Below are 17,674 nucleotides of genomic sequence, written 5' to 3'. Positions count from 1 at the left end.
CCTTGCAATGGCTAGTTTTTGAGCAAATGGTCATTTTGGCATTAGTAACAACACTCATGATAACAGTATCTTATAGCAAACTACTTGAAACAATGACAGAAAGAAAGAAATTTATCATCACCATGTTGGAATCATTCCTAATCTTTAGAACAAAGGCATTTAAAACACATCTGAAGCATATACAGCAAATTTCTGTTATTTGGCTATATGAATTAGCTTAAAGAATGCAAACAAACTTTTTGAAATAACTTTAAAAATTGGTATCTTACCTCTGGTGCCATAAATGCAATAGTTCCCAACAATTGTCCCTGAAATTCACCAGCACCAGTTCCTTTTGATGCCAACCTGGCTGCAGCTCCAAAATCAGCAATTCTTAATCTATGACCTGTGCTGTCAATTAGCAAATTGGCACCTGTCAACAGCACAATAAAAATACTACTAGTTGGCTTTCTATTAAAGGGAAAAGGATGAACAGACACTTGACAATTTTCCTCCCTGCACCTCAAAATTATAAAACAGTTTGACATTCCCCACCTCAGTATCAAGGGAACCTAAAAATCAAGGATATGGTCTAATAACCACACTTTTCTGTTATGCCTGAATGATACTGCACACAGCTTGAGGCTGTTCAAGAGATTTTGAGAGACAATCAAACTTTCGAAGAAGGGCAAACACACAGGATGCTGGAACAATGCCTGGAGATGGTAAAATGGAAGAAAATGGTGACCAAAAGTCCTGGAGGCTTTCATTGCCTGCAGCTCCTCATGAAATTTGAAGTTATTTCATTATCAAGCAACTCTGGGTTGCTTTAAAAATCATGACAAGCAATGTAAAGATTTACTGTTTCAAAAAGAATTAGTAAAGACACATTTGCCATCAATATATTCTTCTTATATAAATATACATCCAGTTCATGGACACCTATAGTGACATTAAAGGGAAAAGCTCAGTAAGACTGGTATTTCCCAGTTACATTCACATGTTACTCAGCGTACAACTGTATTTATGTTCAATTAGGATGAAGGAAGAAAATTCATCGCAGTATCTCCACACATTAGAAATCTGGCCTCTTTATCTTGGTTTTTTCACAGGTTTTACTATCATTTCAACGTAGACATTTACATTCATTTAAGTAGCAGTAGTTTTAAAACTGTATAGCAACTTTCTATCTTATTTGAACCAACTCAGACATTTTCTAAACTATTAGTACAGGTACCAAATGCCACAAGCTTGCCACAAACATTTTGATTAATTTCAGCAATAGAGTTTCTTATAAATGATCAGACAAACCCAGTAGAAATACCACTCCTGAGATGATATCTGACAAAACAAACAGGTCTCAAGCCAAAACATATACTGCTTTCTGAATACTCCTTCTAAAAGAATAGATCAGTTATTCTCACCTTTAACATCTCTATGGATTATCTGGTTCTCATGGAGGTAAGAAAGGCCACGTAAAAGTTGTTCTGTGTAATTAATAATAACTGATTCTTTGAAGGCTCCATATTTACTTAACAAGTGAGCAACTGAACCCCCTAAAAGACAAAACAGTACATTCTATCAACACTTCCACATTCTGTTAACAGAGTGCAACACTGCATCCTAAACCTCAAACTTTATATTAGTATTACTAATTTATATTTCTCCCTACCCCAAAAATTGAAATAATTTCATAGGCAAAAAGTGATGTAGTTCACTCCTCAATTACTTTCTAAATTGAATTGTACACATTAAAGACAAAAGTCTTCATGCAACCTAACAATTTCATACTTCTTTAAAAACAACACTTTATCCACACTTCACATTAACATGTAAACAGCAGAACATTAACTATTTTTTGAGGCAATAGGTAAAGGCAACCTCCCGCAAGTATTCCCTCTTAATATTTTAATTTATGTTTGTTATCATCCAATACACAGAATTACACAGACAAGCAAGGAAAAGCAGTATCTTCCTCTATTTTTAAAAGCTGGTAACAGATTCTCAAGATTTTGAATTTCCAATTTTCTCTCTAAGTACTGTAATATAGCCTGGGCTTGAATGAAGTAAACCCAATTCCTGACATTTAACTATCTAAACAATAATATTTCAGAAAAAAATTACACTTAAAAGTTTTAGCATTCTAGATTTTGAGAAAATATTTCTTGCACTACTTCTTGTAATAACACATACTTGGGGGCTTTTCATATTAGCATTCTGACCATAATTTAGGGTGCAATGCTTTCATTTACAGCAAATAAAGATGTATAAAACACTACTTGGTAACTGGACAGCAGCAACATATAATCACATTCATAAATTAATAAAACTACTTCTCAAAATAAAGATAGATTTTCTTGTCCCAGCTCTACAGAATTATGAAAATATTTCACTTTTTTTTTACTAGGCTACCAGTTAAGAGATTTAAGGTCTGAATTAATTTTTCCAAAAGCACTACTTACTACTTGTTATTTGAAACTTACTTTAAATGTTCTTTAATGCCTCTGCACAATGCCTGACACAATTTTTATGAAAAATCTCGGGACAAAAATAAATTACAGGTATTCCAAACTTTCTAGCAAAGTTATTTTTAATAATAACCTATAGCTACACAGATACACTGAAAATGCAACAGTTTGAGAGTCAGTCACTTCAGTTGGAAATGAATCAAAATTTAAAACTTCTCACTTGGGAGTCAGAAATGGAAGGAAAGGTCAGGGTTTCCAACTGCTTTAACAGATTAGGTATGGAAAATTCCAAATCACAAAAGGATTTGGAATTTAGCACCATTAAGAATATTGCTACGACCACTTCAGCTGTTGTGTAAGTAGACCTTTATACTGATTGTGAGCACAGGAATGAAAAGATAAATTTACAATCTCAAGCAACGCAACACTACATATTTCAAGGCTCAAATGATATTTCCACCAGTTGTTTACCTGCCATCCATTCAATAAAAAGGTTATAGTTGCTCTTCTCACATGTAGCACCCAACATTCGAATAATGTTAGGATGGTTTAGATGACTCATCATCCTTATTTCTTCCCTCAGTGCTTCAACCACCTCTTCTTGCTCAGATGATGTGTTCCTGACATATGTCACCTGTTTTGAAATATGGTATTCAGATTTACTAATTTAAGTACAAGTCCTGTAATCACCTTTCAGTACAGCAGCAAGAATGGATGGTTTTCACCATCTGGAACTACTTTTTTACCTCCAACCCCATCAGCATGGAGAACGTATCTCCATGTGAGACAGTCACAGAAAATTAAGAGCAATCTTCTAGGGTACAAACAAAATCTTTTCCAAGTACAGAGTGGGGAAACATCCCTCTTTTCAACTCGCTTTAAACTAGGAAAAAACTCTTGGTTTCCAGATATTGAGGAAAAGAAAGAAAGAAAAGGCCTGAAATGAGATCCTGAGTGTCACTTATAAAACTTTACCAGTTAAATAATAAGTGTTTCATAACTAAAGCTCCTACAAAAAATTCAACTTGACAGATAAGAAGCAATGGAATTGGAGCCAATCTGAGCTGTGATCCATACTAAATATGACATAATGGTATGCTGCAGGGAATTTTCCCAGGTATCACCATCATCATCTCTCCGGGACCACATGGACAGTCCCACTTTTTCATAAGCAAAAGAGTTTCAAAGGAGGAATAACTGGTGGCACATACTCTTTCCTTGAGCAACTTCAAAACATTTTATCTATTTCATAGGTGTAAGTTCATTGTAGAACTGATAAGAGTGTTGGGACTAAAATTCCCTCTATTTTGTTACTATTCATTCAGTCCTAGGGCAGCTCTAGTATGAACAATTTACTCACACCTGAAACCTTAAAAAATCTTAACTGCAGCATATGCCTCTTCTCAGCCACAACTTCTGTATCTATTAATTTAAATAGTAAGAATACTTGCCTCCAAGCTGCTTCTAGTTAGTTAGCAAAGTTAAATCAGAAGAAACGAATACTAAATCACATTTCCTCCATTTAAAGTTATACGAAAAATATTCTTGACAAATGAGGAGAACCTATTTAAAATAGCTATCTTGCAAATAGGTTTTTAATTTGGAATTGTTATCTGGGCTCCATTCTCAACTCAGCCACCATTTTATGAACTTGACAGAAGCAAAAATGCACTTGAAGAACTATGGAACAAAATGACAACAGAACAAAGGACTTTTTTCAGAAGACTAAAAGCTTGTATATATTAAGAAGACTGAAAAAGCTTGTATATATTAAGTAAATACATGCACATAAAGGTTTTTTTTAATTATGTATTATGTCAGAACTCATGACAGGGAGTAGAAGAAGCAGGAACACGAGGTCTGAAAGAGAAAACATAAGAAAGTGAGGTACTTTCCTGAAGTATTTACCTGTTTTACAGCCATTAACGTCCCTGTTCCCACATCTTGAGCTTGGTAACAGGAAGAGAAAGCTCCAAGACCAATTTGCTGACCTTTAAGCCATTCTGCATCTTCCCTATAATGGTGTTTTGCTTTGGTATGTCCAGGCAGGGTTTCCGGTGTCTACAAATTAAATTCAAAATCAATTCCAAGTTTACTAACATGCATCTAAAATACAGACATTCTAAAGTGTTAGAAAATATTCAAGCTTATGCCCCTCCTCTCCCTGACACTGCTTGTTATACAGGTTTCAGCTAAGATGAGAGCACCAGAGTATTCTGTAACCGACATACTCTACTACATGAAACAGAGCTTCCTCTGCGTTACTACATGAAGGTGAAAGGCAAGAATAGTGGATACAAGTAGGAGCACAACTTTTTTTTTCTATTCCTTGTCTCACATTTAATTAAGGCTTTAGCTTGCAGATATAGCAAACAGAACCAAAATCAGGTTGTTTTCTATTTAATTATCCCTCAAATTTTATGCTTTACATGTTGTTGCCTCAAAGGATCACAAATACAACATCCCTTTTCTCTATTATTATTTGCTTTTTGTCTATCTGCAAATAGACATGTATTTTTTTGCTGACTAATAAAGTAGTTTTCATCTTCTCTCAAGATAGGATGACAAGATCTTTTCTCATTCTTTCTTTCAAAAATTAGTTTGGTTTTGTACAATTACCTTCAAAGTAAAGCATTAGGACAGTACAGCTCTACTCCTGCTTAAAATTTTTGGGGTTTTTTTCCTGGCTTCCCCAACTTTAGACTTTCTTTTTTGTCACTTTAAATGTTGATACATGATATGGTGTTTCTCTTGCAAACACCTTCTCTAGATTTGTTAATAACATGGAAGGAATTCGTTAGTATCCTCAAATTTATATTTGATTTCCTATGAAAGAGTATTGAGCACCTTTGTGTTTTCTATCACTTTTGAAATACAACAACACCGCTTTATAATTTCAGTGACCCTCAGTTGAGACTTAACCTAAATTCTCATACATATACTTACATCCTGCTGAATGATTATGATGTCTTCACCATTTTCAACCTGTAGTTGGGGAATTACTGGCAAGGCATCTTGGGATGCTGACATTGCCATAGCAATAGCTAAAGCTTCCTCCTCTTCAGCTTCCATCTTTTCCTTGCATTTTTGATTATGATTTACATCATCTTTGTAAGTATCATCATTTTCTGCCCGCTCAGGAGAAAGAACTGCAACTTCAGACTTGAATGTAACTGTGCCATCACTCGTTGGCATGGAGGCCTCAAGCAGGTCCTCAATACTGGAATTGAGCTCTGCATTAACATCCAACCGGCACTTCTCATCTACTGGTGTGAACACTGTCTCTTCACTTGGTATAACTGCACTGCTATTGCCATCACACTGTGAAATATCATTCAGGTCAAGTGTCATACCGCTTTTTAAGATTTCTCCTTGCTTGTTCACATCACCTGGGGTGGGTCGTGATGGCTTTGGCCTATGTACATGACTGGATGGCAATGGCCTGGCTTGGGTAAAAACTGGAGAGAGTTTCTCAGATTCTTTATTTTCAGAACAGTTTCGCTGAAACTGGAGAGAAAGTTTCCGCTGTGTTTGAGGAGAAGGTGAGGGGATTTTGCAGGGAACAAATCCCTGAGGTCTGAGTTTAGAGACATCTGTTACAGTGCCAGCTGGTACAGATGGGTTTGATGGAGACAGAAGTGTTGGGAATAGTGACTGGGAATGACTGGATGAGGGAGAAGAGTTCACACACTGACTGTGGGGTTTTCCTTTTGTTTGAATGGCTGGTTTTGGTTGCTCAGTGGTTACTGATGAAACAGGAAGTCCCATGGCAAGGCCAGCTAGCATCTCAGGAAAGTCATCTGGACTGGCACTCAGTTTTCTGTCACTTAAACCTTTCCCACTTTTCCCTGATAACTGGACAGTATTATTAGGAGTATTATTTTCTGTAGTTTCTGGAGAGTTATCTGGCACAGGTAGGTGTAAGAAGTCTTCATGTCGGCATTCCCCAGAGTGCATTTCTTCCATGCCAAGCTGAATGGCTTCTGCAATTTCCATTTCATCTGCTATTGCCATCAGACGTCGACGCATCCTTGCATAATGAGTTGAGCTTGTCACACTCAACATATCTAACAGCTTTACAAAAATATGGGGCACTCTTGCTACCATTCTTGCTGCACTCAAAAATATTCTTCGTGACAGTTTGCCAACCATTGAATGGGAATTGTCAATTGACTGCAAGGCGAAAGTTAAGAGGGAGAGAAGCTTCTTATACCTAAAAAAAGAAATGCAGTCTTTTATAAACTGACATAATCTTGTTAACTAGTATCAAAAAAGCCATTTTAAAGTAATGTATTTAGTAGTCAGTTCTGAAGTAGCAAGGAGGTTTATTGTTGCACTGGTGCTTCAAAAATGCTGCACAGGTCAGAAGTTGTTAAAAAGACAACTACTTACTCTGTAAAGCAAACACACTTTACATATAAATATATGTTATTTGTTTACAGGAATTAGAACTACTACTTTTATGAAATCACTATAAACAAATTCAACTACAAAGAGTAACATTTGCATAGAGTACAAAAAAGTACCTGTCAACTATGGTATCAGCCTGCAAGACATCTCCACAGACAATGTGGGGATAAAATTCACTGGGAAATTCCAACAGAAGTCTGTCTATTAGACAAAGTCTCCCCAGCAGTGCTTGCCAGTTGCTAGATTCGATTTCATTTCCAAGAATACAATTTAAGACATAATCAACACCTCCAATGCCAATGGATCCTATAAAAAAGTTGATAAAATGAAGATTAGGTGTTATGATCAGAGACTACACAAAGACCAGAACTGTATCATTCAGAATTATTCATTGTTTGCCAAAATCAGCCCCCTTCCAAACTGTTTACAGGAATACTGTTCTCTTTGCTATGCTTGTACTTGATAAATTCCAGTATTATTTGCTTGTATAATTTAATTGTATATGAAGAGTTATTACCAGATTTAAGTATTTCTCTCCCAACTGCCAGCTCGCCTGCTTGACCTTTACACATCTCCAATAGTGTTGAAACTGAAAGTTGGCTTGTTCGACTGTAAGAAAGTAAAACCAGAAAAAGAACTCCTTTAGCAAATGCTTTCAAGTAAAAGCATCCTATACATTACACTTAAAATATCATCACCTAGGAATTATGTGTAAAATGATTTCATACCACCTTATTCCAGTAAATTTCTATAACCCACTCTTTGTAACAACCACTTTGCACAACCACTTACCCGTGGCTGTGACATTTTTACAAGGATACATCCAGAAATGTAATGTCTATCACTAATATACAAAGAAAACCCCGAATTGCCATGTTCTCTTGCAAAACGTGGTCGAACGCATAAAACCAGTTCTATTTCACTTACTATAACTTTAGATATTCTCTTGCTAGACTGTTGCTGGGGGGATCTCTAGCTGCAGTTTCAGAAAAAAGTGCTGCTTAGAAACTAAACCTTGAGAGACAAAACTCAAGCTGATGGAGTTTTGCATCTAGTTCACAGTACAGGAGAAGAAATGGTTGGCCTGGAAGAACAAACAGGGTAGCCTAGGACAGGAAGGCTCAAGCCAAGGGCAGTTCCCTAAATAGCTGTCTCCTACCATTACACTCTGAACTACAAATCAGAAGTGTTATGTTACTGCCACTACTTCATGGCAAAGATGTGTACAACTGCTCCTCGGGTAGGAAGAATACTGAAGAGTACTTGCTAATAGCTCTAAGGAGAGTCACAAGAAATAGGCCAAAGTAATAAAAACAGAGATGCAAGGGATGGGTTCACGACTGCACCTAACATCTTCCTTTACTTTAAGTGGTGGGGGGAAAGCCCTTACGAAAACAAACTATACAATCACTTGCCTTCAAAGCCTACATATTTCAAGCCACAAGTTTGCCAGCAGCAGTTAGGCTAGTAAAACAATGATATGTATTTACAATCCACACCTTTTATTTTAACACCAACAGGTTACACATGAATAGCAAGAACTGAAGCTTTAAGATATTTCAGTAATAATCAAAAATGAAGTACAAGAGACATCATACCTGTTAGCATCTGCACATTTAACTAGTATCGTCTCTACAACTGGCTTGAGAAGTCGCTGTAGTTTAGTTCTCTCTGCCAAAGTATGACAGGGAGTGTACACTAGCATGGCTCTTAAAGTTTTCTAAGAGAAAGGAAAAAAACAATACATATGAAATCCAACTAGCTACACAATTTTTATTTTTTTAGAGACATAAATAAACATTAAAAAGTTGTAAATTCAGTTCTACAAAAATTGTGTTCAAAATGTCAGTGAAATGCTCAAAGGATAAATGGCTTACTACATATTCACTGCTAAAACTAGTCAAATCCTTTTTGAGAGCGAAAAGAATACAAATACTGTCAATACTTCGCACTGTGGCAAGTGCCAGTGAAATCATGTCCTTCCACTTATGATGAGTATCTTGATCATCCCACTTTCAAAGCATAGTTAAAAAGTCACCAGTAGTACTCATCAAGTACTAGGATTCCTGATTTCACATATCTTCTCCCATTCCCTCCTCCTTCCAAAATGCAGAAACTGTGAAATTAGTAGAATACAACAAGTAAACAACTACTTACTAAAGCAGCAACATACACTTTGTAGACAGGGTCAGCACAGACCATGGACAGCACGCTGCAGCAGGACTCTACCACCACATCTCCTGAGATACTGGTCTGAGATGACCCACTAGCTGCTCCCAGAGCTCCAGCACTTGTGTTGTTTCCATTGCTGCTTCCGGAGTTTCCAGTGCTTTCACCGTTAGCCAGTAATAGAGCACCACTAACATCATGGGAAAGACGTCTAAGTGCCATCTCTCGTATATTCCAGTTTCGAGAAAACAAGCAGCCAACTAGCTCCATCCCAAATACCTGCCAAGGAAGGAAGCAACATTACAGGAGTCAAAATGAATAATGCTGCAACTTAAGTACCTGACAAGAGCAATCATAAAGAGGAAAGATATTTCTGGTTAAAAATCATCAAGGCTGACAGCAAAAATATGTCCAAAGGTACAGTGTCTTAAAAAAGATTCTGTGATAGAAATAAAACATCATAAATTATATGGTACTTGGTTCTGTAAAAACTCTGTTGAAAGAATTTTAACTATTAAGTAAGAAGTTTGTTTCCAGACACTGACATTAACAGTCCTGAAACCAAGGTCTGGGTACACCAGACAAAAATAATGGCAGAAACAAAGGAAGTACAAGTTCTCATTTTAAAGTGTGTGACCCCCATGCTCAGCTGAACCCACCTTTACACTCTAAAGGCTATTATGGCTTTCACAGAAGAGAATTACCTGAATCCATGGCTCAGCTGAATCTTTATATGTAGAAGGGATCTGCTGGACTCCATAATGAGTAAGGTTAAAATTGTTATCTTGAGTTCTTCTCTGTGATCCAACTGCAGACTGCTGCTGAGATTGTTGCTGAACCACACGGAGAACAGAAGAGTCCACAGGGCTTGGCAATTCATGACTACAGATCGAGAACAACACAGATTAACAAATTAAACATCTGAGGTAAATAATGCAGCATATTCAGAAATATCAACTAAAGATCCAGAGATAGTTTATTGTATACCAACTGAATCCTCACCTATAAAAATCATGAGATCTCCATTTAGATCTACAGAGTGGACAGATGAGTGGTTCTCTGTTTCTTCTGCATTCTTCTGCCCCTGGAATACAGCAACAGGATCATATGCACTGAAGTTTTACAGTGCACAAAAGTGGAAGATGACATAACTACTTATAAGTGTTACTGAAGAACATTAGTTCCATAATTAATACTTTTGAACTGAGCCACTTTCAACAGCCTGAACATTAAAATATGGATGCTTGAACATTTTTTTCTGCATGAAGAAATGCTTCACTTCATTATTACAATTAATATTTTAATTTATGAACTGAAATTCACATCCTTTCTACCTCAAATATAGGAAATTTTTATTTGTTAATGCAAACTGCAAATATTTATCTATTTTATTTGATGCATTATAGAAACATACTTCCTAGTTCATTATATAACCCTAGCTAGCTTGATATGACTTTTATGCATTCTAATGACAACTCACAGGGAGCTGGAAGTCTGTTCCTAGCCTTGTTCTAATTAGACAGTCTTTTCACTCAGGTAAGACAGGCTTAAACCTCTGGACCTGCAGGTAATTTCTCTATCAGATCATCATATTGCAAACTCGATTTGTGAATAACTGATAAAATAAGGTGTATCAACAGTACCTGAATGATACCAAATTTTCAGAGTTACCAGTCATCATTTACGAGCAGATTTCTGTTTTTTTAATTGAACATAAACCAAAAAACTCAATCTAAGCTATAATACTTTTGCAGATTTAGAGTCACCAGAACTTGACAAAACAAAGATAACATACATATAGACATGCAGTGGTGGTGCAATTTGTTTCTGCAGCCATCTTCACACACAGTTAGACTCTCTTCATCCAGCATGCCTAACAAACAAATGGGGCACATCTGTTCTTCTTCATCCTTCATACTATAAAAAGAGACATTTGTGATTGTAGAAGAGGCATATCAGAATTCAGAACAGGCTTTAATAGTGAAAAAATATTAACTTCCAGTTTGGAACAGTCACTTCTGGATAACTATAAACTATTCATGAATCATTCTCCTAAACCTTGGTCTGAATAAGTAAGCAACCAGATTTTTAGAAGCACTGAGTACAGACAACACTTTGTTAAAATGAAAGGGAAAGTCACAAAACACATGACATCTTTTCAAACTAGGTCAGATACCAATTAGAGATTGAAAGGCCCAGCTTTGGGCACTTGACATTTTTTTTCCCTAAGGCTTCTTTAAGCAAACCAACCTTCACTTTTTAATTTACCATTTGGGTTTGAAACACTAGGGAATTCTTATATTTTGAAAACTACCCACATTTTTTTCATCACATTTCTTTCAAAGTATGGAGTCACAAGGCAGTCTTTAGCCCTTTACAAGAAACTGTAAATACTTTTGATGAACACAGTAAAACTCAAAACAACTACTCAAGAATTTTCTGACACTAACAGAAACCGATAAACACTAACATACATGTCACACACAGATATTTTAAAAAAACTCCTATTTCCCCTTATTTGCTGTTTCTATTTTACTTTTCTCCACTTTAGTTTTTAAATGGATAACCAGAGATTTCCTCAAAAACTTCTTCTAAACTTAAACAACATGTAAAGAAAAGCACAGATTTTTAATCTACTGCAATAGATTTAATTAATAGATTGTTTAAATGTGCAAAACTCTAATTACTCATTGCAAAAAATTTAAATTATAGTTGGTGTGCATCTAAAACTTTGCGGGCATCCCACATTTGTTCACCAACATATATTTTTAAAATAAAATTAACTTGTATATGCAGTATTTCTATTCACATGTATTCCTTTATATTTCTCTGCAAATGCTTGCAAAGCTATTTATTCCTTGAAAAGCTCCACAAAAGTACACTTACAATGAAAAATAATTCTCCACATGTGTGTGTATATATATTAATTAGAAACTTATTTTTCACAAATTAGCAGTAAGTAAAACATAACTGCAAGTCACAGGAATTAGCAGAACTGAGTAAACTTCTGTCTCAAATGAATCTGATACTCAGTGTTCTTCAACACCTATACCATAGAAATTTAGACTTGGACAGAACAGTAGCTTCTCTCATTGAATGAGTATAGCAGGGTGAATCAGTACCACCAGGTGTACTGGCAAACAACTGAAAATCTTTCATCCTGTAAGAAGTGATAACTAATGCAGCAAAGTTCACAACCCTGTAGAAAAAAAAATTTCCTACAAAAAGTATTGGCATAAAAGGAACTGGCTTGCCAGATAAGTAGTTCCAGAGTAATTATAAACCTGTCTGAATATATACAACTTACTATGTGCTCATTATCACAAAGTAACATATCAAGGTACTCCTTCAGTTAGATTCCACTTCACACAAAACAAAACCTTAAGTAGGGTTGCTGTCTTTGGTCTGATCTCTTTAAATTAAGTACAGTTTACCCACTAAATAATGCAAGCACAAATTATTTGTTTTAAAAAAAATCAGTATATTTTCAAAACCATGGAAAAGTATGTATAAAAGAACTCAAGTAGAAGTAATCAGGGAAAAAAAATTAAAGAGTAACACATCACAGAAATTCATAGACAAGGCATAACTAATATGGTAATAGCTCTCTTGAAATCATTTAATTACCCATTTTTAATTAAGTAATTTTAAAAAAAAACATATGCTTGTTTCTGTTTTTATATTTATGTATGTGTTTATATAGAGTGCATTTACCTAAACATTTTCCAGTGTATTTCCAGAAGCATAAGCTTTTCTCCAAATCAGGATAGGAGACAAAAAAAATCACATTTATTCTTTTGTTAACATTTCCACAAGTCCTATATTAAAAAAAGATGCACACAACAGGCTTCCAAAGTTGATGTATGCTTCAGTCTTGCACTCAAGATTTCAAAAGTTTGTTTTGCAGAAATCATGTAGGGTAAAAAAAACTCTTTTCACAACTCTACTTAACATTTCCCAAACAGAAGTTACAAAACAAATATGCCAACTTGGTACCACAGTGACTAATGTATGCTTGACTTGATTGCTTGCAAATGCAGAGATTTAACATGGCTTGAAATGAAAGCAGCTTTGAACAAAAATAATGTAGGTGATTCTGAAACTACAGAATAAAGCTTGTAATTCCTTTAAAACATACTAACCTGTTTTCTGAACTAGATGTAGAAGTACTAGATGATGACAATGTATGAGAATTTGACATGCGTGAGACAAACTTCTGGATGGTGTTACGAGATGGAGCTTTGATCCTCGAGCTACGCCTACTGTGATATTTCTGGAACAAACTCTCAACCTAAAAGATAGCAACAGTCTTATTTATGCTATGAATATCTGGTAATTAAAAGTCATATTACAGAAGTGTAAACTATTGCTAACAGGAAAAATCTATTCACCTTCACAATAATGCATTAGCAGTCGCAGCAGCAATTTCAGAAGTCTTACTACTAAAAAGATCACAAGAAACATTTTACACCAAAAACTTATCTGCTTATTGAAAATAAATACCAGCTTTAAGTATACAACCAGTTACTTTGAAATACCCCTTTTTTTTTCCTTTTAGCAAATCACTGAGACAGATGTATAAATCTTAACAGAAAATCCCTTGAGTTGAATTACTCATCAAACTACAGCTCTCTACTATTTATGCAGTTATGTCTTATATTTGCAGGTAATTTTTTCCACTTACAGAGCTCCTGAGACTGAATTAAAGATATAAACACATATTCTTGTTGCTTTGAAATCTAACAGTTTTGAGCATGTTTCAGACAGTGTCCTAAAGACATTATGGAGTGTATTCTAGATCATCATTACATCTATCAAAAATTGATTACCTCAAAGTTCTTCAGTGTCTTTCTCCAGAGCATTGGGTCTGAGGGTTCAAGCTGAAAGACCCTCAGCATAACAAACAGCAGATGAATACAAAACGTCCCACGGCCACAGCTACAAGTCTGCAAAGAAAAGTTTATCCTAAGGTTCTACTGACTTGGTACTTTTTCCACATTTAAGTGTATCACAGAACATACCTACCCCTCAACAAAAATAAGTATTTCATATAAAGGCATAAATATTCCCTTGAACAGCCTTACAGAAACAGAGAATTCCTAAAATATTATTCAGAAATGCATACATAAATGCATAACATTACAACAACAGTTTTCAATTTATTTTCTCTCCCCGCTCCCTTTTTTTTTTTAATCAACTGAAGCTATTCTTATGCTTCATACTGGAAGTATGATGTCACAACATGACATCAATCAAACTTAAATGAGATGCTTCTGTTCACCCAACCTGGATGTGTCCCAATACACCCAATACTGCATCACACTAGTACCAAGAAAGCCTATGAAAGGGATCTCATTACGGGTATGAATGAAATTATCACACCATTAAGGGAATTATGTGTTTGTCATTTATACACATCCCATGAACAGAGGAATTAACTGACCAAATTTTAGTCAAGAAGATGTAAGACATATAATTCAGAGCCACTTCTAGGAATGAGCCTTTTTTTCTTCTAAAAAAGAGAAACTGTAGACAAATGCAATTTACAAGTTACCAACTGATTTTGGTATTACATGAGTGCAGACTACAACTTTTAAACATTACTTTACAGAACAGTGATTATCAATTGAACTAATCTGGCTATGAACAGTTTTCCGAGGTTAACTATGAACTGATAAAAGCTACAGACAAGCCAAAAATGTTGCCTACCTGAGGCCCAATAAACACTCTGTATTTATTATCAGGGCTGTCGCCTCCAATTAGGAAAGAGTTGGGTCCTATCTGTTGCAGCAAGTACAGCCTGGCTCGCATCACTTTGTTGACACGGCGATTTGTCTCCTCAGGGCTGTATGGAGAGAAACCATCTGGAGACGGGGCTCGTCGAGGTGGTGTTATCCGTCCGCTCTGAAACTACAGAAGTGCCCCCGTCATGAGCATTCAAAGGACAGGAAAATGTTTAAACAGGTATGGTTTATTTATTTACAGAATAAGAGTCCCCAAAGCCTGGAACTACTACAAACCCTTCAACTATATGATTTAAAAGGATTACTTTTCTCCCATACCCAGTAGTCAAGGATAGAAGAAAATAAATTCTGCAGCTGAAACTTGTCTGAAATTGGGACATAAAAGGAGTTTTTCAAATTGCTTCCTATTTTCATGACATCATAGGTTGCCTTACCTATATTACTACCTCTATACTACCTCTATTACTACTGAATTATCTATTGTAATTCAATCTCCAAATAATCAGAGACTCATTATTCGATGAAGGGGATTATTCTATATAGCTGTAACACTAATATATTTCATAAACAAAAAAGTGCTATAACTATAGTTTAAAAAAAGGCATATAAGTTCAACAAAAATCAAAAGTTTAAGAAAACTCCAAAGAAAAGAAAAAAAGATACAAGCAACTTTTAGATGAGGATGCTTTGGGGTTTTTTTAATATTGTTTCTCCATAATCAAAAAGTCAATGGCCCAAACATTTTAGAAAGATTGTCTTCATTTAAATTCTTCACATTTCTAACATGATTAGATGTATTAATGGTTCCATCCCATTTCAGATCTTCTGCTTTTATTTGTATGCATTTAGTTTCACATTAGAATGAAAGTAATAATGAATTCACTGTCCATCATATATGTAAAACGTAAACTGGATTTCTAATGTTTTTAATGTGAAAAGTTAATATAAAACAAAAACCTCAACCTAGTAAAAATGGTTGTTTTCTTTTTCTTAACCTTTCATTTTCTCACGTCAAGAAGAAAGGACCAGTGCTGCTGTCCTGTAACTTCTGATACTTGTCTCTAGTTCAGAAGAATGGCAGTACATATTTTAACTGACACTGGAAAAACTTGTTTAGAACAATGGGAAAATAAAACCCATTAGATCTTATTCATCCTCTAATTGCACTGTGAATTTAACTGCTGATGAGCCTTTTTACAACAAGCTAGAGTATTAGATGTTATTGCTCAAAATATAATCTTGATCTTCTTTAATTAAGCCAATTACTCTTGCTCAAAGCATTCAATTCTAGAATGCAGTGATAGTAACTGCAGACTTCTAACAAAGTACATACATAAGTCTTCCCTAATCTGTACATAAAGGTAAATTCTGAAATAGAGGATCACTACAGCACACCGGTAAGACTTTTCTAAAGGAATTTTCATCTTATCCACAGTCCCATACTTAATAGAATATACCTGCCCAGAGAACTGACAGGCAGGAGAGACTACAGTTATTAAAAAAAAAGAAAAAAAGAAAAAAAACCCTACTAATCAACAAAAAAAAACCAACCAACAACAACGACAAAAAAAAAAAAAAACCAACAAAAAATCTACCAGCACTTCTTCATGCTGATCAAGCTAAGAGAACATACATGTATTCATGATTGAGTACCTATATTTCTTCATTTATTTCCTAGCAATAACAAATGAAAGCAGGACTGAAGGAAAAAGAAAACACACATGAGAAATACCACATGAGATATGTATGTCTCTCAAGTGATATCCTGTAATAACCTCTTTATGTCAGCATCTTGCTCTACAGAGGGAGCATCAACTGCCTCTATAAGCAAAAGATTGTAGGATATAACCAAATTGAAAATTACATCAGAGCTTGCAACTTACAGGCACTGGAGATACCCTTTTTCTTCTAACACCTGGTGACTCAGATTTAACTGTCCTAGCAGACGATGAAGAAGAACTGCTAGGAGAAGGACTACGTCTTCCTTTTTGAGAAGGTGAAGAAGCAGTGTTATGTCCTTCAGCTTGAGGATCTAGACAGAGTTTGGTCATTTCTGATCCATCTACTTTTCCAGGGATAGGTTTCACCACCTTGCAGGAATTAAACCACATGTTAAAATTATTAATTGGTAATTTCACATTAAAGCAAAGCAAATTAATCAATAAATCTTTTGTTGTAATGAAGCCATTATACAGATATTCAAATACTTCTTAGGCCATAGTACTAACATTTGAGAGGGATTAGTTTACTAATCTATATGCAACACAAAAGCAAGAACCTTTCTTCTTATCTGTTTGTGCAGCTTATGTTAGTTGTGGCAGCAACTGATTTGACTCTCAAAGTACTCCTGTAACTTTCACTCACACCTCAAAAAACAGCTGTTTCCCCATCGGATAGCAGAAACCAAAATAATTTTCTTCCCTATAGATACTTTGCTTATTAAGAGCTATAATACTGGATCCATGCACTCCACATGGTACCAGCTGAACAATACTAGGGCTACTATTTCTTTAACACAACACTTTTGCAAAATAAAGACTTCAAACATGCAGGTACTCCAGCAAAATTAGGTGTCCTGTTCTTTGTGAAAACCACACCCAGGTTTTTTGTCTGCCATACAAGCAAAAAAGCTACACCACATCTGGTATCTGAGCTAACCATTATGCATGGTGCTGCACAGTGCGGATAGAGGGGGTGCTCATGCAAAGAGAGTACATACACAGTAGTGCTTTGTCGAATCAACACTAAATTTTGAAATTGAGAACTGGAATATTTCAAGACAACTTTCAGCTTTCTGCCAGTCAGACCCACATAACGCATAAGAAGAGTAACGTCCCTGGGAATCGAATTAAGAACAGTCGCATTGGGAAGATTCAGTTTTAGCTCTTCATTTCTCAATGTCTC

General features: G+C 35.5%; 1 protein-coding gene across 2 annotated transcripts in view; it reads right to left on the bottom strand.

The window, feature by feature from the left end:
- MAP3K1 (mitogen-activated protein kinase kinase kinase 1) overlaps positions 1-17,674 on the bottom strand; it is a 58,594-nt gene that overhangs the window by 4,398 nt on the left and 36,522 nt on the right. For both annotated transcript variants that reach the window (XM_041414667.1, XM_041414666.1), the window contains exons 3-18: positions 16,654-16,860; positions 14,736-14,936; positions 13,856-13,972; positions 13,169-13,317; positions 10,822-10,943; positions 10,029-10,110; positions 9,731-9,908; positions 9,015-9,305; positions 8,456-8,577; positions 7,375-7,466; positions 6,974-7,163; positions 5,394-6,660; positions 4,356-4,508; positions 2,919-3,081; positions 1,404-1,535; positions 270-412 (exon numbers count right to left, since the gene is read on the bottom strand). In XM_041414667.1, coding sequence (XP_041270601.1) covers positions 270-412; positions 1,404-1,535; positions 2,919-3,081; positions 4,356-4,508; positions 5,394-6,660; positions 6,974-7,163; positions 7,375-7,466; positions 8,456-8,577; positions 9,015-9,305; positions 9,731-9,908; positions 10,029-10,110; positions 10,822-10,943; positions 13,169-13,317; positions 13,856-13,972; positions 14,736-14,936; positions 16,654-16,860 — 3,609 coding nt within the window. The remainder of the gene's footprint in view (positions 1-269; positions 413-1,403; positions 1,536-2,918; positions 3,082-4,355; positions 4,509-5,393; positions 6,661-6,973; positions 7,164-7,374; positions 7,467-8,455; positions 8,578-9,014; positions 9,306-9,730; positions 9,909-10,028; positions 10,111-10,821; positions 10,944-13,168; positions 13,318-13,855; positions 13,973-14,735; positions 14,937-16,653; positions 16,861-17,674) is intronic.

This window comes from Onychostruthus taczanowskii, unplaced genomic scaffold, assembly GCF_017590055.1.
Source record: "Onychostruthus taczanowskii isolate IOZ18803 unplaced genomic scaffold, ASM1759005v1 scaffold46, whole genome shotgun sequence".
Taxonomy (NCBI): domain Eukaryota; kingdom Metazoa; phylum Chordata; class Aves; order Passeriformes; family Passeridae; genus Onychostruthus; species Onychostruthus taczanowskii.
This window is presented reverse-complemented; position numbering and strand designations above follow the sequence as displayed.